We start from the raw sequence: 18,796 nt of genomic DNA on the forward strand, positions 1-18,796 counted from the left end.
CCATGAGGACCGCTGGGCAGGGCCACATCTGAGCAGTCCCACCTAGGGGCTCCGAGGCCATCATTACTTGTGGGACCCTCCCAGGACCTCAGTGCTAACACCCGTCCAGCCTGCTGTGTACATGGAGAAGCACAAGCCTGTGGTCAGAGAGCCACCAAGAGAGGCTGACAGGTGCTACGCTGAGAAGACCTTGGGGAAGGGAAGTGAGTGAGGTGCCAGCGGGCCCATCAGCTCCACCAGTCCTGTCTGGAAGGCGATGTGGGGGAGGGCGAGGCCCGACCTGGCTGCCTCCCAGGCTTCTCCCATGCACGCTCCTCACTCTGATGCACCAGCTAGTGTGTGTTCTGATGATTATTTATTAGCATCTCCCCGACGTGTGGCTTCCCTGCAGCTCCTGTGTGATCCTGGGCATGGGCCCTCTCCTCCCGTGTCTTTGGAGCTTGGAGCTGCAGTGTCATTTGTTCCCGAGGAGTAGACACAGAGGCTTTTTGTTTCCCTCAAAGCGCTTCCAGCTACTCCCAGTGTAGCCCAGCAGGCTCCGGCTGCAAACTCAAACGGAATGTTATATGTCGGATTTGTTTGCCTTTGCACATCATCTGCTCACAGATGTTTGTCCTTTGGCTTGTTTCTCTTTCTAATTAATTTTTGATTAAGTTTTGAAACACCTTCTGTCTCCACCAGTTCCCACCACCCCAGGTAATCCTATTTACTCTGAACCCGGGCTGGGGATCTGGGCTCTCCGTGGCTCTGCAATCCCAGTGGCTAAGAGGGGAAAGGGGCTTTCAATTAACTGGTTAAGTGGTCTTATCCCTCTTCTCTGGACAAGAGAGGATGATGCTTGGGCTAAGCATGTGGGATGGAGCAACACGGATGGAGCTGAGAACTCTCTGGAGAGAATGGGTGGGGTGGAGGTGAGGGAAGAGTCAGCGCTGGAGATCACCTGCCAGAAGGCAGACGGCGCCGACATTGTGGCGTGTGTGAAGAACACAGGGGCACACATGCACGCTCCTGTCCTTTGATCCAGTAACTCTGTTCTTCGGGCTCCCTCAAAGTAGGAAGAGGAAATGTGCAAAGGTACCAGTTGCTGGCTGCCTGTATGCTCGGCCCAGTGTTAGGTCCCTTAACAAAGCAGCAGTGGTAGCAGCAGAAGTAGCAGTAACCATGCATAATGTTAGCAGACACTTACCGCACCTTTACTCTGCACCAAGAGCTGCTCTAAACGCTTTCGCTGTGCTACCAATGTCCTCCTTAAAGATCCCCGTATGGTCCCCATTTAACAGATGTGGAAACTGAAGCACAGAGCAGTTAAGGGACTTGCCTCAGCTCACACAGGTAGTCAGGGGTGGGGTTGAGACGGAACCCGGGCAGGTGACTCCAATGCCTGACCCCTCAACTTCTGCACCTGCCTCTGCCTGAGGGAGGGCCTTAGACCCAGTGTGAGCTCGGATGTGAGTAACCAGACAGGGAGACAGCCAGCTCAACCTAGGAGAGAAGCTGGTGAAAGATGACTCTTCAGAGGCTGGGACAGCAGGTGTGCATCCTGGCTGGACAGGAACATTGCTTGTGTCAGGTTGCACTGGCCACCTGGAACCTTCTCCCGCCTGTCAACCCCGGCTTCCCTGTGCAGAGTGCACCCCCAGCCACTTTCTCCGTCCCCAGACCTTTTTCCTGCACCCTGACTTACCCTCAGAAATCATCCCAATAATCCTGGACTGTGGTGCCAGAATCTGCTGTGATAACGCCTCTCCTGATAGTTATCATCATGATTCTAAATTGTGTTCCGCACCAGGCAAGAGGGAGACCAGCATCATTCAGCTCAGTGCTGTAGCTCGTTGCCCAGCCAGAAGTGAGCCGCCTTTCCTGGGTGCACGGTCCTCTGCCTTTCACCTTCAGACAGACAGCCGCGGTGCCCACCCAGTGCGCTCACATCACCCTCATCTTGCGTTTTGCCTAAGCCTGACCCTCCCGCACCCTTCCTCCTCAATTTCCTTCTTGTGTGCTTTCTGAGGCATCCTCCATTCGGCCAGGGATCTCCTAAACCCTGCCAGCCCTGCCGAAGAAGATGAAATACTCAGGGGTCACCAGGCAGGACAAGGTAATAAGAAAAGCAAGCAGGCCCAGCCCGGCTGAAGCAATTACCAAGTTTCTCCTCCATTTCGAGATTGCAGTGCGGGGAGCAAAGACGGTGGCAGTGGAACATAAATTATGTCATCTCTGTGCGATCAAAGGTTCTGAGCATTCCTTCATGCTGTCCTTTTCATTTTGGCTTTGTAAATACTGTGTCCTTTTAAAAGGAGTCATTGAACATGTTCATTCAAAGGTGACAGAGAAACCACAAGCTCGGTGTCCTCTGTGCGGGTGTTTTAAAGGAACTCTCCGTTGCTGGGCAGACTGGGGAAACAGTCTTGCCCAGGTGTTGAGACTGTCTGAAGACTTGGAACATTGTGTTTGGAGAGCAGGGACTCTGTACTCAGACTCATCTGAAGTCAAATCTCCTGCCATTTACTAGCCATACCACTCAGGGCTGATTACTTCATCTCGGATTAACTGTTTTTAAACTGGAGGCAATAAGAATCTGCATCTTAGAGTTGTGATGAGGACTGAGATGACATTTAAACATACTGAGAACAGGGGCAGGGAGGGTATAGCTCAGTGGTAAGAGTGTGTGCTGAGCATGCACAAGGTCCTGCGTTCAATCCCCAGTACCTCTATTAAAAATAAGTAGATAAAGAAATAAACCTGATTCTACCCCCCCAAAAAATAAACGTACTGAGAACAGAGTTTTTTTTTCCATAGCCTATAGTATAATCCTTAGTAAATGTTAATTTTTTATTATTAACAATATTGCATAAAAAGCTTCCTGACCTTCCAAAATCACCTCAGTGTGTGCCTTCAAACCTTGACCCACGTGGTGCCTGCTGCCTAGAATGCCCTTCCTCCTTGCTTTAGGTCAAGTTCTCTAGAGGCAGAGCTGAGATGTGATTCTTGTACAAATGAGTATTGAAGGAGCAGTCTTAGGAGGAATCCATCAGGGGAACGCAGCAGGATGAGGCACGAAGCAAAGACGTGGTTTGGATGAAGTCAAGCCTCAGCCTGATCCCACAGGGAGCCCTGGCGTGTGAGTAGCACCACAGAGTTTTCATGCCTTGAAGCAAGCAAAATGCACGCTCATACCACTGTATTAGTGTCATCGGCTGCACGTTGCGCCTAGGCACACAGGAGTCAGGGCTTCCCCTCTCTGGCATCTTTGGATGAGGTGTGATTCTCCAGACAAGGTGGCAGCCAACGCTCACAGCAGCTGGGGGATTGATGCACTGGACTGACAACCGGGATCTGGGTTGGGTACCACCTTTCTCTTCTCAGAGCTCTCCTCCCCATCCTCTGAGACCCAGCTCTATGCCACCTTCTTCAAGGCTCCTTTCTCTCTTCCTTACACTCTGCTCTTGTTCTCTCTGGATCCATGAGACTTCTCACTACAGGCACCTTGGTTATAGCACCTGTCACGCTGTAAAGGGATTATATATTTACTGATCAGACTTACCCTAGCAAAAGAGACTGGCAAATGTCTGAGTCACCCCTTACGTGGAGGGAGAAGGCAGTGATGAGGTGGTGTGAGCTGAATGGGCACCCCAGGGTGAGAGAAGGAGCAGCAGGCTCACCATTTCAGCCCCAGGTTGGGTTTTGTGTCTTGAATTGGGCAGCTCTGATCTCCCAGCCAGGCATGGGAATTGCCTGGGGAATTATAGCAAGTCAAGAGATTGTACAGTTAAGTTGCCCAAAAGGTGGGGGACAGGAGTAAAACCTGGGGTAGCTGCTAGACCTCTGGCCTGGAGTGCAGCTGGCCCTGCCCTTTGCTTCCCTGGGTTTGGAAGGCAGCATTCCGTTTCAGCCTGAGTCAGACCCCAGGCCTGACCAGCTAATCTCATCATTTACTGTCCAGCTGTGCCTGACAGCGCAGAGCCTGCCTTGGTGACTTCCCTTGATGATGACGTCCTCGTCTGTAGCAACAAGGGGACCCTCTTTGGGAGATGGTGGTGATGGTTGGAGTGAGTCCTCGGAAAAGGGAGCCCAGTGTTCTGGACCTGGTCTGGCTTCATAGAGAGAGCACAGATGCTGCGTCCTGGGGGTCGGGCATGGGTGGAGAGGCAGAATGGCATCTGGCTAAGGCTGCTGGGTTTCAAATTCTGGCTTGGAAGCTGCCCAGCCGTGTTACCTGGCATAAGCTCTCTTGGCCTCTGTTTCTGTGTCTTTAAGATGGGGATGATAATGGTATGGGATTTGAGGGTGATTAGGAGCATCTGATGAGCTTCTGCAGGGTTTTCTGGCTCTAACACCAGTACCATTTGGGACCAGATAATTCTTTGTTGTGGGAATCTGTCCTGTGCATTATAGGACATTTAGCAGCAACCCTGGCCTTTACTCACTAAATAACAGTAAACCCCTCCCCCCTCCATCCCCAGTGTGACAACTAAAATCGTCTCCAGACAGTGCCACCGTTCCCTGGGGGGGAATCAGCCCTGGCTGAGAACCACTGCGTTACTACAGGTAAGGTCCTTAGCAAAGAGCCTGGCATGTTATAAACATCCAAATACCAGCTACAGGCACCAGTATTATTGTCTGTATCGTCTTCATCATCACCAGTAGTCATAGGATGTATTAGGATGACACCAGCCCCTGTTGAAAAGCAGCCCCCAGCTGCAATCCTTTAACACAATAAAGTTAATTTTTTGCTTTCGTAGCAGTCCAGTGCAGGTGTCCTTGGTGGTTGGCTGGCCCTCCATAAGGAGATTCCAGGATCCAGGCTTCTTCCATCTTGCAGCGTTCCCCTCCTTTCAGTCCTCAGAGGGCCCCAGAAACATTTAGAAATGCCTGGGCAATTATTCAGAAAGGTATTCAGAAATGCCTGGAGAAAAAGAGGCATACCTGCCTCATAAGCTCCTTGGACTGGAAGTGACGTGCATCACTCTTGGTCACATCCCATTGGTGAGAACTAGTCACATGGCACTGCCTGGACGCAGGGGAGCCTGGGAAGTGTAGTCCCTGGCTGGACAGCCATTTCTCTGTGGCAACTCCCTGTGATGGGAGGGGAGGTTTGAATCTTTGGAGGACGGTTTGTTGTTTGTACCACTTATGAGCAGGAGGGTCTAGTGGTCCCGGACACTCTCCTGCCTGCCTCTGGGTGGTCCCCTTTTGTGTCCTCGTGACCACATTCCTGGTACAACAGACAAGAATCAGTTGGAATGGGGCTCTTAGAATCTGTAGGAAGGTGGGGGTACTGTCTTGGAAGGAGGCAAGAACTAAACTGGCTCAGCAGTTCCGAGAAGCAGGAATACCCTCCTAGCAGAACGGGTCTGGGCAGAACCCCAGCATCCATGGGGTGAATGCACCTCTGCCATTTGTTTCTGCCCTCATGTCACTGACTCAAGAATTTGAGATCTCAGGAGTGAGGGGTCAGTGTTTGGTTATGTGTACCCCCTCACTGTCCTGGGGAGACTGAGAAGAAGCATCTGGGCTAGTGGTCCTCAACCCTGCCTGCTCGTCGGAGTCACCTGGAGAGCTTCAGTGAATACCCACATCCAGTCCTCTCCCCAGATAAGAATGCCCGTGGCTGCATCCTGGACAGCTGCCTTTTGCCAGGCTCCCTCCCTGTGACTCCAAAGTGCAGGCAGTGTTAAGAATCACTGGCTCTGCCCTTTCAATGCCTGAATCATAAAAAGGGTCACCTCAATTCACCTCCTCACCAAGACCACGCAGGATAGGGGAGAGACGACTTCTTGGAATGGAGATTGAGAGGTTTTTAAGAAAAGGGGTGAGCTGCTGGGCAACCCAAAATGACAAATATCCACATCCCCAGCTTATAGATTATGCCCTGTATCCCTGTCCCCAGTGTGAGAACGCCCCAGGCCAGGGTGTGCTCTCCCAACATCTACCTTGTTCTTGTCTGGGCATTATGCCCTACGACCCCAGCGTGATACACATTTTCAAAGAGGGCATGTAAAGATAAGGGTGACAGTGGCTTTCTAACCTAAGGGGAAGCATCTCCAATTATGGGATTCCAGGCACTGGAAGAAATGAGATCGTGGGGGTGGCAGGAGGAGGGTGGGATTGTGTCCAGGGATGTTTCCATAGCAATAAAATCTTACCACAAGGGCTTTGAAAGGAAGGCCTGTGACAGCCAGGGCACCACCTGGGCTTCTCTCCATCTGTGGCTGATGGTGAAGGAGGGAAGGGGAGCAGGTTTGGAGTCAGGCTAGCCTGAGCTGACATTCCCACCCTGACTCTTAACTGCTGTATTGTCTAGAAAACTTTCCTAGCTTATCAGGGCCCTTAGTTAGTTCCCACATCATCGATGAGATGGTGATGATAGCCCCTGCCCGGCAGGCTTTGAAGACTGAATGAGGGTTTGTAAACAGAAGTCTCAAAACAGTGCCTGACTCAGGAAGTGCACAAAACTCACGTTAAGCTTCTTGTCTCTTTGTTTTGTGCTGTTTGGAGTCACACAGCCAGCTTTGCTCCAGAATCACCAATCCCTAGGGAAGATATCATTAGGAAAGCGGGTAGAATATTTGAAAGGACTGGCAGGAACTAGATGGTGTTTAATTCATAGCTTTCTGTACATTTGTTTAGTAGAGAAAACTTGGAAAATACAGAGAAGAGAAAGAAGAAAATGAAATATCCAGTTTTTCCTCCCAAAGAAAAACAGTTTATATATATATATATATATATGGCATTTCCTTCCCATGTTTCTTCTATTCATGTTTTAACATAATCGAGATCATGTAGTGTATGTCATTTATGTTCTGGGTGATTTTCTTCATGCATAAGCATTTTCCCATGTTATTTCAAACTTCATTGGGCCACCACTTCCGTGGTCATATAGTGGACCCTGAAAAGGGGATGTCTTGGCTCACTGAGGCAATCCCCAACTGTTGGTCAACTAGGTTGTTTCCAGTTTTTTTTTTTTTCCATCACAAAAATGTTACAAAACATTAGTTTATGCCACAAGCTTTTGCTGTATTTCCAATTTGTCCTCAGGAAAGATTCCTGGGAGCAGAGTTACTGGGTCAAAGAGAAGTAGGATTTTTAAAAAGATCTTTAACTACATTTCCAGATTGCTGAGCTAAATTTGAAAACAGAACCATCTTAGGAGCCTTTTTTTTTTAACTTGCAGCCTGGCCTCCAAAAAAGCAACACGGAGGCTCTCTGGAAGGAGATGTGAATGGCGGCAACTTTTCCCAAAGATTACAGAATGGGGATGGGGTGGTGGGGGGCAGGGCGCAGGAAGCCCCAGCGCTCCCGCCCCTCGTCAACCCAGCCTCCTGTCTGCCTCATAATTAAGCTTCAGATAATGTTTGCAATCTCCCGGTGTTTTCCAGCACGCACCAGGGAGACTGATGGGCTCGTCGCAGCTCAGACCCCCATCAACCCAGCGCCGGGTCCACTTTAACCTTCCTAATACACCGGCCTCAAGGGCAAATCAAGGGCAGGGATTTGTCAGCCCCTCCCAGCTCAGCTTTTCCTACCCTGCACCCTTTTTCTCCTCTCAGAACCATCTACAAGATGGGCCCAAAGTAGTTAGTTGTTCATCACCATAAGTAAAACTATTCTTAGGTTGCAAGCTGCCAGGGTTTTGAAGCAAGTGCATGTAAATATTTCATTTCTGACAGTGAGAGTTATTAAGAGAAACCTTGTGCATTTTCTAGAAGAATTCTAAGAGACGTTTGTTCATTGGACATTCTGAGCCTACAGAATTTGGTTTTGGAGGGGAATACTGCATATCATCTGTGAATGGACTCTTTCCCTTTTTACACTCACATTTTAAAAATCTGGGCTGAGTTCTGGCAGCTCAGTGGCTGGAACCAAGTGCTGGGCTAGAACAGAGGAGAGGGACGGTGAGGAGAGCAGACACTGGCTGCTTTTAGAAATACCCCTTTAGGTGGTCTGTTCACAAGCTGCTCCATTAAATGCAGTGGAGCCCAAAATATCGAGTGTTACGACTGCTGCTTCTGTAACAGTTGCGACACCAAACTAACTAAACCTACAGTTAGTCATTCTCGACCTCCAACTCTAGGCCAGACTTTCCCATTGAATTCATGCCCAAAAGGCAGCAAGGTAGATTTTTGTATCTGCTTTCCAAGTGGGGAGACTGAGGCTCAGAGAAGGAAGGTAGCTCTCTCGGTCATGCACACGGCTTGTAGGTGGTAGAGCAAGGATTTATAAAGCCCAGGTATTTCTGACTCCAGAGCAACCCACATACCTTTTACCAGCTGGAAATCAAATTGGGTGCTCTGAGAATCATCGCTTGACAGTAAATCAAGACTGTTGCCTGTGGGAAATGCACAAAGAACAGCCCCCGTGCTCGTGGTTTTATGAAAGGAAAGGTAAAACTCACAGCTTGCTGTGTGCCAAGGACAGGGTCAAGCACTTTAAACATACATTGTTTGCCTAATTCTTAGAACAATCTTGTAAAAACATATTTTCTTTCTCACAAGTATAAAATCACAGGCTTAGAGAGGATAAATATCTTGTGTTGTGATCATCTTTTGCTGTGTATCAAAGTACCCCAAAACTTAGTGGCTCAAAACAGCAACCATTTATTACAGCTAAAGGTTTGTGGGTCAGGGATCTGGGCAGGGCGTGCTGGGCCTGGGTCGACTGAGGATTCTTGGTGGTATCAGCTGACAGATGGACTGCCTGGAGGGTCCGAGACAGCTGGGCACCAGCCAGGAAGGTTGGAGGTCCAAGCTCAGCCTACAGTATCCATCAAAGTGCCTTTATGTGGCCTTTTCAGCATGGCGGTCACAGGGAGGTCAGACCTCTGGTGGGCAGCTGAGGGCGCCCAGAGAGAGCTCTGCTGCACAGCCGTGGGAGTGTCGGTTTTTAAAGGCTGGCCCAGAACTGGCACAGCATCCCATCTGCTGTAACCCGCTGGTCAGGGTAATTTTAGAGCCTGGCCAGTTTCAAGGGTGGGGACCATAGGCCCCACCTCTCAACGGGAGAAGCACCAAAGAACACATGGCCTGCTTCAGTCTCCACATGTGTCCAGGATGACATACCTAGAGAGAAGGCAAAGTGGATTTGGATCCCAGAATTCAACTCCACAACTTGCTTAGAGTCCCTAGTGTTGTCCAGGGAGGGACACGTGGCAGGTAGATGCAGGTGTTCACTATTCACGAGATAACACAGAATCCACGCCACCTGAGAGCTGATAGAGAAATCAACTCTCTCAGATCAGGGCAGTGACCTTCTCAAAGCCACCCAGCTGTGGCATGGCAGGAAGCCCACGTGTCTTGTTCCACACGCTTCGTTCTGCTTCACCACCCTTCAATGATAGCACTTTAAGGTATTCTGTTTACGCCAGTGAAAACAACCCAGTGATTCAATCCATTCACAGAAAGAGCTGACCCAGTTTGGTGACAAATTCACAACCCTTTGCAGGACTCCTTGGCCAAGGTGACTGTTAAGACATTTCGTGTTGGCCCAGAGTAGATTGTTCGGACCCTAACGGAAGGCAAAGGAATGCTGAGCGTCTGTCACACTTGAAAGAGGGCCAGACACAGTGGGTCCAGGAACCTCCTCAGGGCTCTTTGAGAGGGGACAGGCCAGCTCTGCTGTTAGCAGCACGGAATAGATACATAAGCAGAAGATCACAGAGGATTTGGGGGAGAGTGGTGAGTTATCAGTGTCAACCTGAAGAAACGCTGAGCTCTGAGGGGATTTCTCATGACACTGGAAAGCCAGCAAGATCAGTCTGCTGGTGCTGCTTCTCATCTCCCCTTTCTGCTTGTTCGAGCAGCGGAAGAAGAGAATAGGAGAGAGGGGGTGTGGAGGGAGGGACAGCTTCAATCTCTGCTCCTGCAAAAGGACTCATTGGCTTCCTGCTGGATTTGAGCCGCATGGCTGGTGCCCTCAAGAGGACCAGCTGCGAGGTGCGGGGACCTCTGCAACAACAGACTGCGTTGTCTGCTGGAATTCTATCACTAGGAGAAACTGGGGGAGGTGGAGTGGAAGTGGATTTTCTATCAGGGAACCGTGTAGAGGGATCTTGGGGAACGTCATGCTGCAGTGAGGAGGTGTGGCCAGGGCTGCTAGCTCTGCTCTCCAGATCCCTCTTCTCACTCTCATGTAGCTTGACCATGTGTCCAAACCCCTTGCCATTGTATGGGGCTCTGTGGCTGAACTCCAGCCAGTAGGATGTGAGCTGAAACGATGCATGGCACTTGTGGGCCTGGTCCACCAAGACCACTCACTCATGGCCCTCCACATGTTTGCATCCTTCTGGCTCTCTGGTCACGGTGACCTTGGAAGCCACATATGAAAGATGGCAGGCCTCTTGCAGCCTGGATCCCTGAATGATCGTGTGGAGGAGAGCATTTCTCCCACCTGGGACTGTTATGTGAGCAAGAGGTGAATATCCATGTGCCAAGCCATTATGTATTTGGCTTTGTTTGTCACTGAATCTTTGTCCCTGACAATTACAGGAGGCCTGCACCCACAGGGCTCCCCAAAATCTACCTGCACCCCACGAAGTTGCTAACATTTGGACACCTTCCGTACAGAAGGCATCTGTAACCACTGAATTGCCTGATAATCAGGATTGATAGCAGATGATTTTATTTGTTGCATGCTCAGGCGGGAAGGAATGTGCCCTTTCTGTGTAATCCACCAGCTCAGACCCAATGACAGAGCTGTTAAAACCAGAAAAGTAAGAGGAGAGGAGGGCAAGAAAGACAAGACAAGGTGCTTCATTCTCCTCATTTAACCCTATTGGTCAAAGCCTGGCCAGCATGGTCAGTTCGGGGTCTGGAGAAGATGGACATGAAACTGGATATGAGATGGGAGTTTTGCCCTGAGCTAGACTGGATTTCTCATGCCTGAGGGTGGTCGGGAAGCTCCGGGTCTTCCTGAGGTGTCCTTACAGAACCAGAAGGGGAGACTAGATTGAAGGATAATTGGTGAGAAAAGAGACCCTTCATGGTGGTGCTGTCCTAGGTCAGAACTTTCCATAAAATAGTTCCTTCAAAGCCAAAGACAACCTGGCAGCCTGGCAAACACCACCTGGTCGACAACAGGGCACAGGGATATGACACTTTCATTTGATGACTGTCAGTAGAAGAAATCGCCAAGATGCTGGTGCGTGAGTAACAGCCCCACCAGCCTCTAGCTGGGATGCCTGATCAGGTGACATCCTGACCACACAGACAAAGGGTTCACCGTTGGTGCAGTGGTGTCATTTGCTGGTGGGGAGACAGATCTGAAGGCACAACAAGGTAGTGTTTGTGGAGAGATGTGATTATTCTGTCTTCCTGCCTGGCAGGCCATTTTGTGTCATCATCAACCATGGGGACCCCACAGTGAATCCTGGAGGAAGGAAGGAGATGAGAGGAAGCAGGAGGCAGAGAACATGCATTATTCCATGAGAACAGGATGGGTTAACGTCCAGATAGGGAGCAGCGCACGATTACCACGTCCCTGAATTTGTGCGTGGGAGTACTGCCAAGGAGTCTCGAATTACAGGGACCTAGGTTCAGTTTCTTGCTCTACCACTTGCCAGAGAAGTAATTTAACCTCTTTGATCCTTATCTGGATCCATTTAAAGTGAACTCTATCAGTGGAATGAGCTAATGAATTCTTTCGTGTCCTTAAGCTATTTTGAGTGGTTGCTATCCCAGGCGACCAAAAGGGACCCTGCAAAAGTGGCAGAGTGGTACCCAGCACGCTCAGCACAGACAGCTGAATGGTCTGGAGCACCAGAACCCCAGGTGGTACTGGGGCATCTCAGACACAGGTGTGGAGGGAGACCAGGCGGGTGTGCCTGAACACACATCACCCGTCTATCAATGAACTCCATCCTCACGTCTTTTAGTTTGTGGGATGGCCCAGCAAGAATCCGTATCTCCAGGGGCAAAATCCTTGCATGGGTTTTGAGGGCAGTTTTGGAGCCTGACCTGGGTTCAAGCCCTGCCTCTGGCACTGCCCACTGTGGGCCTAGGAAAGGAACTGAGAATCCCAGCCTCAGTTTCACCATCTGAAAAAATGGCATCAGAACCAGCGCCTAGGGCGGGTTGTGGTGAGGACTGAAAGGATCTCGTACATCAAGTTCCTGGCACAAGCGAGGAGGAAACCCTTAATGTTGGCCTTGGCGATTTCAAACGCAGTTAGAAAAAGGGAAGAAGTGGAAGGCGGAAATGATTAAAGGGATGGGGAATCGCTGGAACAAAGCTCTAAGGAATGTCCTGCTGGGAGTTTCCTGCATCGCTTCTGTGCCCTGTGCTGGTCCACAGAATGGCCCACCTCAAACACGGCTCTAATCATATCAGCCCCCAGCTGGGGACCCTCTGATGGCTGCTGCTGCTGACAAGATAAAAGCCAAATGCCTCAGCCTGGTACCTGCAGCCCTTAAAGAACCCTCACTCACCAGTTGGCCTCCGCAGTCCTCTATCTGCCCCACATGCGACAGCGGCTTACAGGCAGGCCCCGAGGTCTGTGGGTGCCGTGTTCCTGAATAACACTGACCTACAGGTGTTGGAAGTGAATCTAACCTAATCATAAATTGATCGAGAATGCAGCAGATAGAGGATTCCAATAAATTTCAGCATTTATTTATCCAGTACATAGAATTATAAATCATAAATGAATATGATCTGTCTCCAGTTGGCCACAAGCCCCACCACTCCCTGTTGCCATTATCACCATATGACCCACCTTCTACTCTGTGTCACCATGTATATGAATGAGTGAGAGAGCTGTTTTTAGTCCTCTCTTCAGTGAGACAAGCCAACCTTTCTGTAAATTCTGTTATTAACCTTGAGGAACTGTAAAGCTTTTTTTTTTTTAATCATGTTTAAATTTTATGTTTAGTTTAACAAATAGTACATGGATACATTCTCAATGAAAAACTTTCAAGCAATTCAGAAAAAGTTCCCCATGACTTTCCTCGAACCATCAAGTCCCAGTCAAATTCCAGATTCCTCCTCGGAGATAAAACTTCTGTTGGTTTCATATATATATTGTCCCAGACATTTTTTAGACATATATCTATTCGTGTGTCTTGTGGGGGAGGTGAGGATGGGAGGAGGAATGTTAAATCAAACCAAACTTGGGTTCACTCTCCTGTGCCCGGTAAAGCCAATCTACTGATACCAGGTTGTGGTGAAGGAAAATGTAGCGTTAACTGCAGGGTGCCAAGCAAGGAGTCCAGGGTACCCCAATTCCCCAGTGGGTTTCAGGGAAGCATTTTTAAAGGCCAGATGAAGGAAGGGATCATGGGGTATGTGATCAGCTCGTGCACACTTCTCTGACTGGTTGATGGTGAGGTGACAGGGCAGTGTCACAGGGGTTAACATTACTAATCCTTGGACACCAGTAGGTCTGGGGCTATGTGCTCATAGTCATCAAGTAGTTAACTTCTCCTATTTGGTGGGGGTTTTAGCAACTGTAAAACAACTCGGGAAATGTGCATGAGATACTATTATCTGGGTACTTCAGAGAGGAGCTACAGAAGAGGATATGGGGGAGGGGGTCTGTCCCAGGAAGGCCCCATAGGTTTCTGCTCAGTTATAGGAATATATGATGTACATATACTTCAGTTATTTTTTTCTAATATTGGTACCATCTTATGAGTACTGTTCTCCTTCTTGTCCATTAACAGTGTGTGTTACCGAGTTTTTCCTGGCAGAACATTAGGATTCACTCCATGTATTCTAACTGCAGCATAATATTTTATAATATGGATGGACTCTAATTGATTTGGCTTAAAGGATTGTAAACTGGCAGTCCAGCATCCACATCTGGACTATATATGTATCATGTTTAGCTAAAACTGTATTTTTTGCCTTTTATAAATTGAATGCAAATGGCTTTAGGGAAAGTAGGCATCTTGAGTTTCTCCACAGACCTCACCATTCCCTGTTGCCTGGCAGGCCATTCACTTTATACACTTCTATCACTTGCCTGTTCCCTGGAGGTGTGGGCGTGTTCAAACCCTGTATTTTAGCCATTCTTTTATCTGTGGACATTTAAAGTGTTTTAGAAATGTATTGTTACTGTGGACAATGCTGCAGGGAGCCGCCAGGCCTCGCCTCTTGTTGTTGGTGTGCATTTATCTAAGGTACAGCAAGAAGTGGGCTTGTCTGTTGAAGGGAATGAAAGGGGTTGTATGACCCAAAATGCACAGTTAGGAGATACACACTGAGATTACGAAGTGGAGGAAATTAGAGAAGTCAGCTGAGGACTGTGTTGCCCACGTGCTGTCTAAGACCTGCAGCTATTGAGTAGCAAGCTTATCCCTCACAAATTCCCGTTGGTTTATAGTAGGGAAATGCGCACGCGCGCGCGCACACACACACACACACACACACACACACACACACACACACACACAGTTATGTAGCAAGAGATCTTCTGCGTGGCTGCTTTAGGGATGTGGCCCATAGCTTTGCTTTGTAATCAGCTGCTCTCCCAGCCCCAGCTCTGAAAGGACAGAGGGACAGGATGGGAGGTCCCAGACTCTGACATTCATCACACCTTGGAGGTTTCTCCTGGGCTGGCCCTGGGATTCACGCCTTGTTAAGCCTCAGGCCACAGCCAATGCATCCTCTTGGCTGAGGTCAGTCTGAAGGCTGGCCTCCCATTCAGTAGGCTAATGATGCGTGAAAGCTGCCCAGTGGGCAGCAGGCACTGCCCGAGCTACTTCTGGAGCTGATGGCTTAGGTGAGGGCTGGTCTGATACCTGGGAGTTGAGCATGGGGGTGCTGGGAGCCCGGCCAGTGTGAACTACAGGGGGTGGGTGTCTAACTCAGGAACCCATGCATTCTGAAGTCCTTAACTGGATTCCCAGCTGTGAGCTGGCATTGGTCTGTCTAATCAGCTTGGGTGGCCTTAACAAAATACCATAGACTGGATGTATTAAACCACAGGAGTTTACTTCTCACCGTTCTGGAGGCCGGAAGTCCACCATCAAGGAGCCAGCAGGGTTGGTGTCTGGTGAGAGCCTTCTCCTTGGGTTTTGATGGCTGCCTTCTTGCTGTGTCTTCCTGTGGCCTTCCCTTGGTGCATGCAGGTGGGGAGAGAGAGGGACAGAATGCAAACTTTGGTGCCTCAGAAGGGCACTAATCCTATTGTGGGGCCTCACTCTCATGACCTCATCCAAACCTAATTGCCTTCCAAAGACCCATCTGCAAATATCATCACATTGTGGGTTACAGCTTCATGAATTTGGGTTGGGGGTGGACACAGTTCAGTAGGAAAATACAGTTGAGGATGGCCAGGTCAACCTCAGGTATACATAGAAAGTTGCAGGGCAGAGAAATCCTGGATTTATTAGGGGGAAAAAACCCCCCTTATCTGCCCTTGTAGGAGATTCCGTCTAGGCATATAGGAAGGGTGATGGGTGGAGTCTAAATCAAATCCTTTAATACCGAATGGGCTGTGAGCAGGAGCCTGAAAGTCTATGTGACTTTATCTTGTGTTTAAATCTAACTTCCTCTACATAATAATGTTCTGAACTTGGAAAAATTATTTAACTTTTCTAAGCACCATATTCTCATCTATGAAATGGGATGATAAAAGTTGGTCTGAGGATGAAACGACAGTCACTGTGAAGAATGTGGCACAGTGCCTGGCACCACTCTTTATTTCACAATATTTTGAGGCATTTTGGGAACAGAAGGCTGTTGTTGGCTGTAGTTTGTAGTTTTACCTTCTCATAACACTGACATGAAACTTTAAGGAGGAAAAACAACACCTCAATGTCTTTAATACCTTTGCTTTTTTGGTGTTCATTTAATCATTATCAGTGCCCGGCATTGCACACAGCTCTCCTTCTTTTTTTTCCTGGCAAGGTTGTTATAATGTGTTGAAAATATTAATTATCCTCTTCACCTTATACACAGGACTGGAAAAACAAATCTTGTTCCTGTGTTTGCTAGAAGAAAAAGTACCTCTGTGTGTGTGTCTGTGTGTGTGTGTGTGTGTGTCTCTCACACCCATTGTCCCCTAGGGTCATAACAAATTATTGATGCCAGTTCCTTTAAAAAGACAATTAATCTAATTACCTTCTTGTTGAATCAATGCTAATGTCTTTTTTTCCTTTAACTTGCAGGTTTCGGGAAGCCTGGCTGCCAGCAACGCTGAGGTAGGAGATGTGGTTTTGCTGTCTCTTCGGAGGGCATTTTGAAATGGTTTGCTTTGGTGATGTGGTGACATAGGCATCCTGGTTGTGATTCTGCTCTGCATAGTCTCCTGGTGCTTTGGATGGTGTGCTGTCAGCTGTGTGGTCTCCATGATGCTGGGTTTGGGGCAGACCAGGTCACCCCTGGTACTCTTTATGGAGGGTACATTGAGTAGCCAGGTGAAGATGGTTGATGGTTTCAAAGCTGGATTGCCTGCTGTGTCAGTCCTGGTGACTTCAGAGTCTGTATCTACACTTGAGGATGCTAGCCCCATCGAGACAAGCCCTTGCTTCAGCAGTGAGACGTCCCTCTGTCTCCCTGGTGTTTTCCATTCCTTTCCTCTTTGTCCTCTCCCTGTTCAACCTCTGGGGAATTAAGGGAATGGTGGCTGATGCTGGGAACAGGTAAATAAGAAAGATGTTGGTCAGAGGTCACCAGCAAGGTGACCATCCATGGGGAATTGTGCATGGTGTCACTCAATGGGCACCTTCAAAATATATCCAGGGCCATGGAGCCATTGTTCCAAGTTACTGGGTGTGTAGAGCAAAGAACATGGACCTGGGCCCCAGGAGCCCGGGGTTCTGTGTGATGTCGTGCATCACTTTAACTGCGAGACTTAGCTTTCCTCACGTACTCTGTGAGGATAGTTACACCTTCTTTGGAGCCATCACACGGTTGTTGGAGGGTAATACGGAATAAGGAAGGCAGATTCTGTCAATGTTCTACAAAATGGAAGGGGAGACCTCTGCAAAGAGAGGAATCTCCAGTGCAAATGTCTACATTCGTGGATAGGATGGCTTGGTGTGCAGAAGTTTTCCAGGAACTGTGGTGTATTAATGGAACTGTTACTTTAGATACCGAGTGAGGCAGGTCACTGCAGGAACAGGGGGAAGGGGGCCAGGAACCAGAAGGTTGCGGTGGGGTAAGGAGCCCCTAGCATCACCTGCTTCCCAATGATCTTGTGACCCATGACATGAGCCAGTCATGTGTCTACCCAAAGTTAGCTTCCTCATTTTCAGAATGAGAACGGCAGCACACATCACATGAGGTTGTTGAGTCTTTTGGCTTACTTTAAGCAGACTACTGGTTTCCATGTGTCCAGCACCATTTACTATGTAAAGGGTTCACATGCATCATCTTGTAAAATCCTCACAAAAATCTCGGGCTGCATGAGCTGTTATGATCCCCATTTTACAGAAGAATAGACTGAGGCTCAGAAAGACTCAGTGACTTTCCTGGAGCCAATCAGCTAATGAGTGATAGAGATGGGATTTTATTTTTCATGGAGGTACTGGAGATTGAACGCAGGACCTCCTGTGTGCTAAAAATGTGCTCTACTGGGCTGTACCTTCCCCCAGAGCTGGGATGTGTCATTGTGTCTGGCAGGGTACAAAGTGCTGGCTATTCACTGCCATGTGTCTTAGTTCAAGCTGCTCTAACAAGATAGCACAGACTGGGTGACTCAAACAGCAGAAATTTGTTACTCACAGTTCTGAGGGTTGAGAAGTCCAAGAGCAAGGTACCAGAATATCTGGTGTCTGGTGAGGACTCTCTTCCTGGTTTGCAGATAGCCACCTTCTGGTTATAGCCTCACATGGCAGGAAAGCAGAAAGACAAGCAAGTTCCACAGTCTTTTCCTATAAAAGGCGCTAATCCCATTCATGAGGGCTCCACCCTCATGACCTGGTGACCTCCAAAAGCCCAGCCTCCTAATATTACCACCTAGGGGGTTAGAATTTCAGTATATGAATTTTAAGGACACAAACATTCAGTTCATAACAGCATGTAAACGACCCAGAGTGGGTGTTTGATAAATGTTAACTTTGCCACTGCTTAAGGGCTGATTCTACTTTCTAGATCATACCTGCCTGTGTCTTAGTGCTCTGGGGTCAGCACCAAGGAGCGATGCCTGTTCCCTGTGATCTTCCATCGGCCTTTCCCCCAGGCACAGTCTCACATTTGTGCTATATTCGGCATTTAAAGCAAACAATCAACAATAAAACACCTTTCCACCTGTTTCCGCTTTTCAGTTTCACATGTATCACACATAGCAGGATATTTGTTACCACCATTTTCAGATGAAAAAATGGAGTTTTGGAGAATTGGCAGTACTTTAAACATTGGTGAAATAATGTTTAATGATCTAACAATTCCACTCCTCCTTGTGCCCAAGAGAGACGAGTGCTTATGTCCACCAAAAGATGTAGACAATAATGTTCACAGAAGCTTTATTTATCATAGCCAATAAATGGAAACAAAGTAAATGTCCATGAACAGGACAATAAATAAATAAATTGCAACAGAATACAAGATAGTAATCAAGAAGAATTATCAATGGGTATATGAAACAGCCTGTATGAATTTCAGAGACATAATTGTGAGTTAAAAAAAAATTCAGAGTTAAAAAATGCAGCCTGTATGATTTCATTGACATACGTAAAAAACAGTACCTAATCTCTGGTGATAAAAGTAATGGTAGTGGTTACATCTGGGTAGGGGCACGAAAGAGCCAGTCTGGAGGAGATGGGAATGTGCACCACATTAATCTAGCTGTGGTTATATAGGTTACCATCATATGTAAAATTTATAGAGCTCTCTACACTCAAGATGTGTGTGCTTTAAAG

The 18,796-nt window shown here is 48.3% G+C and overlaps 1 protein-coding gene across 10 annotated transcripts in view; it reads left to right on the forward strand.

The window, feature by feature from the left end:
* RBFOX1 (RNA binding fox-1 homolog 1) overlaps positions 1–18,796 on the forward strand; it is a 1,986,757-nt gene that overhangs the window by 468,401 nt on the left and 1,499,560 nt on the right. For all 10 annotated transcript variants that reach the window (XM_074346731.1, XM_074346734.1, XM_074346737.1 and 7 more), the window contains exon 4: positions 16,103–16,135. In XM_074346731.1, coding sequence (XP_074202832.1) covers positions 16,103–16,135 — 33 coding nt within the window. The remainder of the gene's footprint in view (positions 1–16,102; positions 16,136–18,796) is intronic.

The sequence above is a fragment of the Camelus bactrianus genome, chromosome 18 (assembly GCF_048773025.1).
Source record: "Camelus bactrianus isolate YW-2024 breed Bactrian camel chromosome 18, ASM4877302v1, whole genome shotgun sequence".
NCBI lineage: Eukaryota > Metazoa > Chordata > Mammalia > Artiodactyla > Camelidae > Camelus > Camelus bactrianus.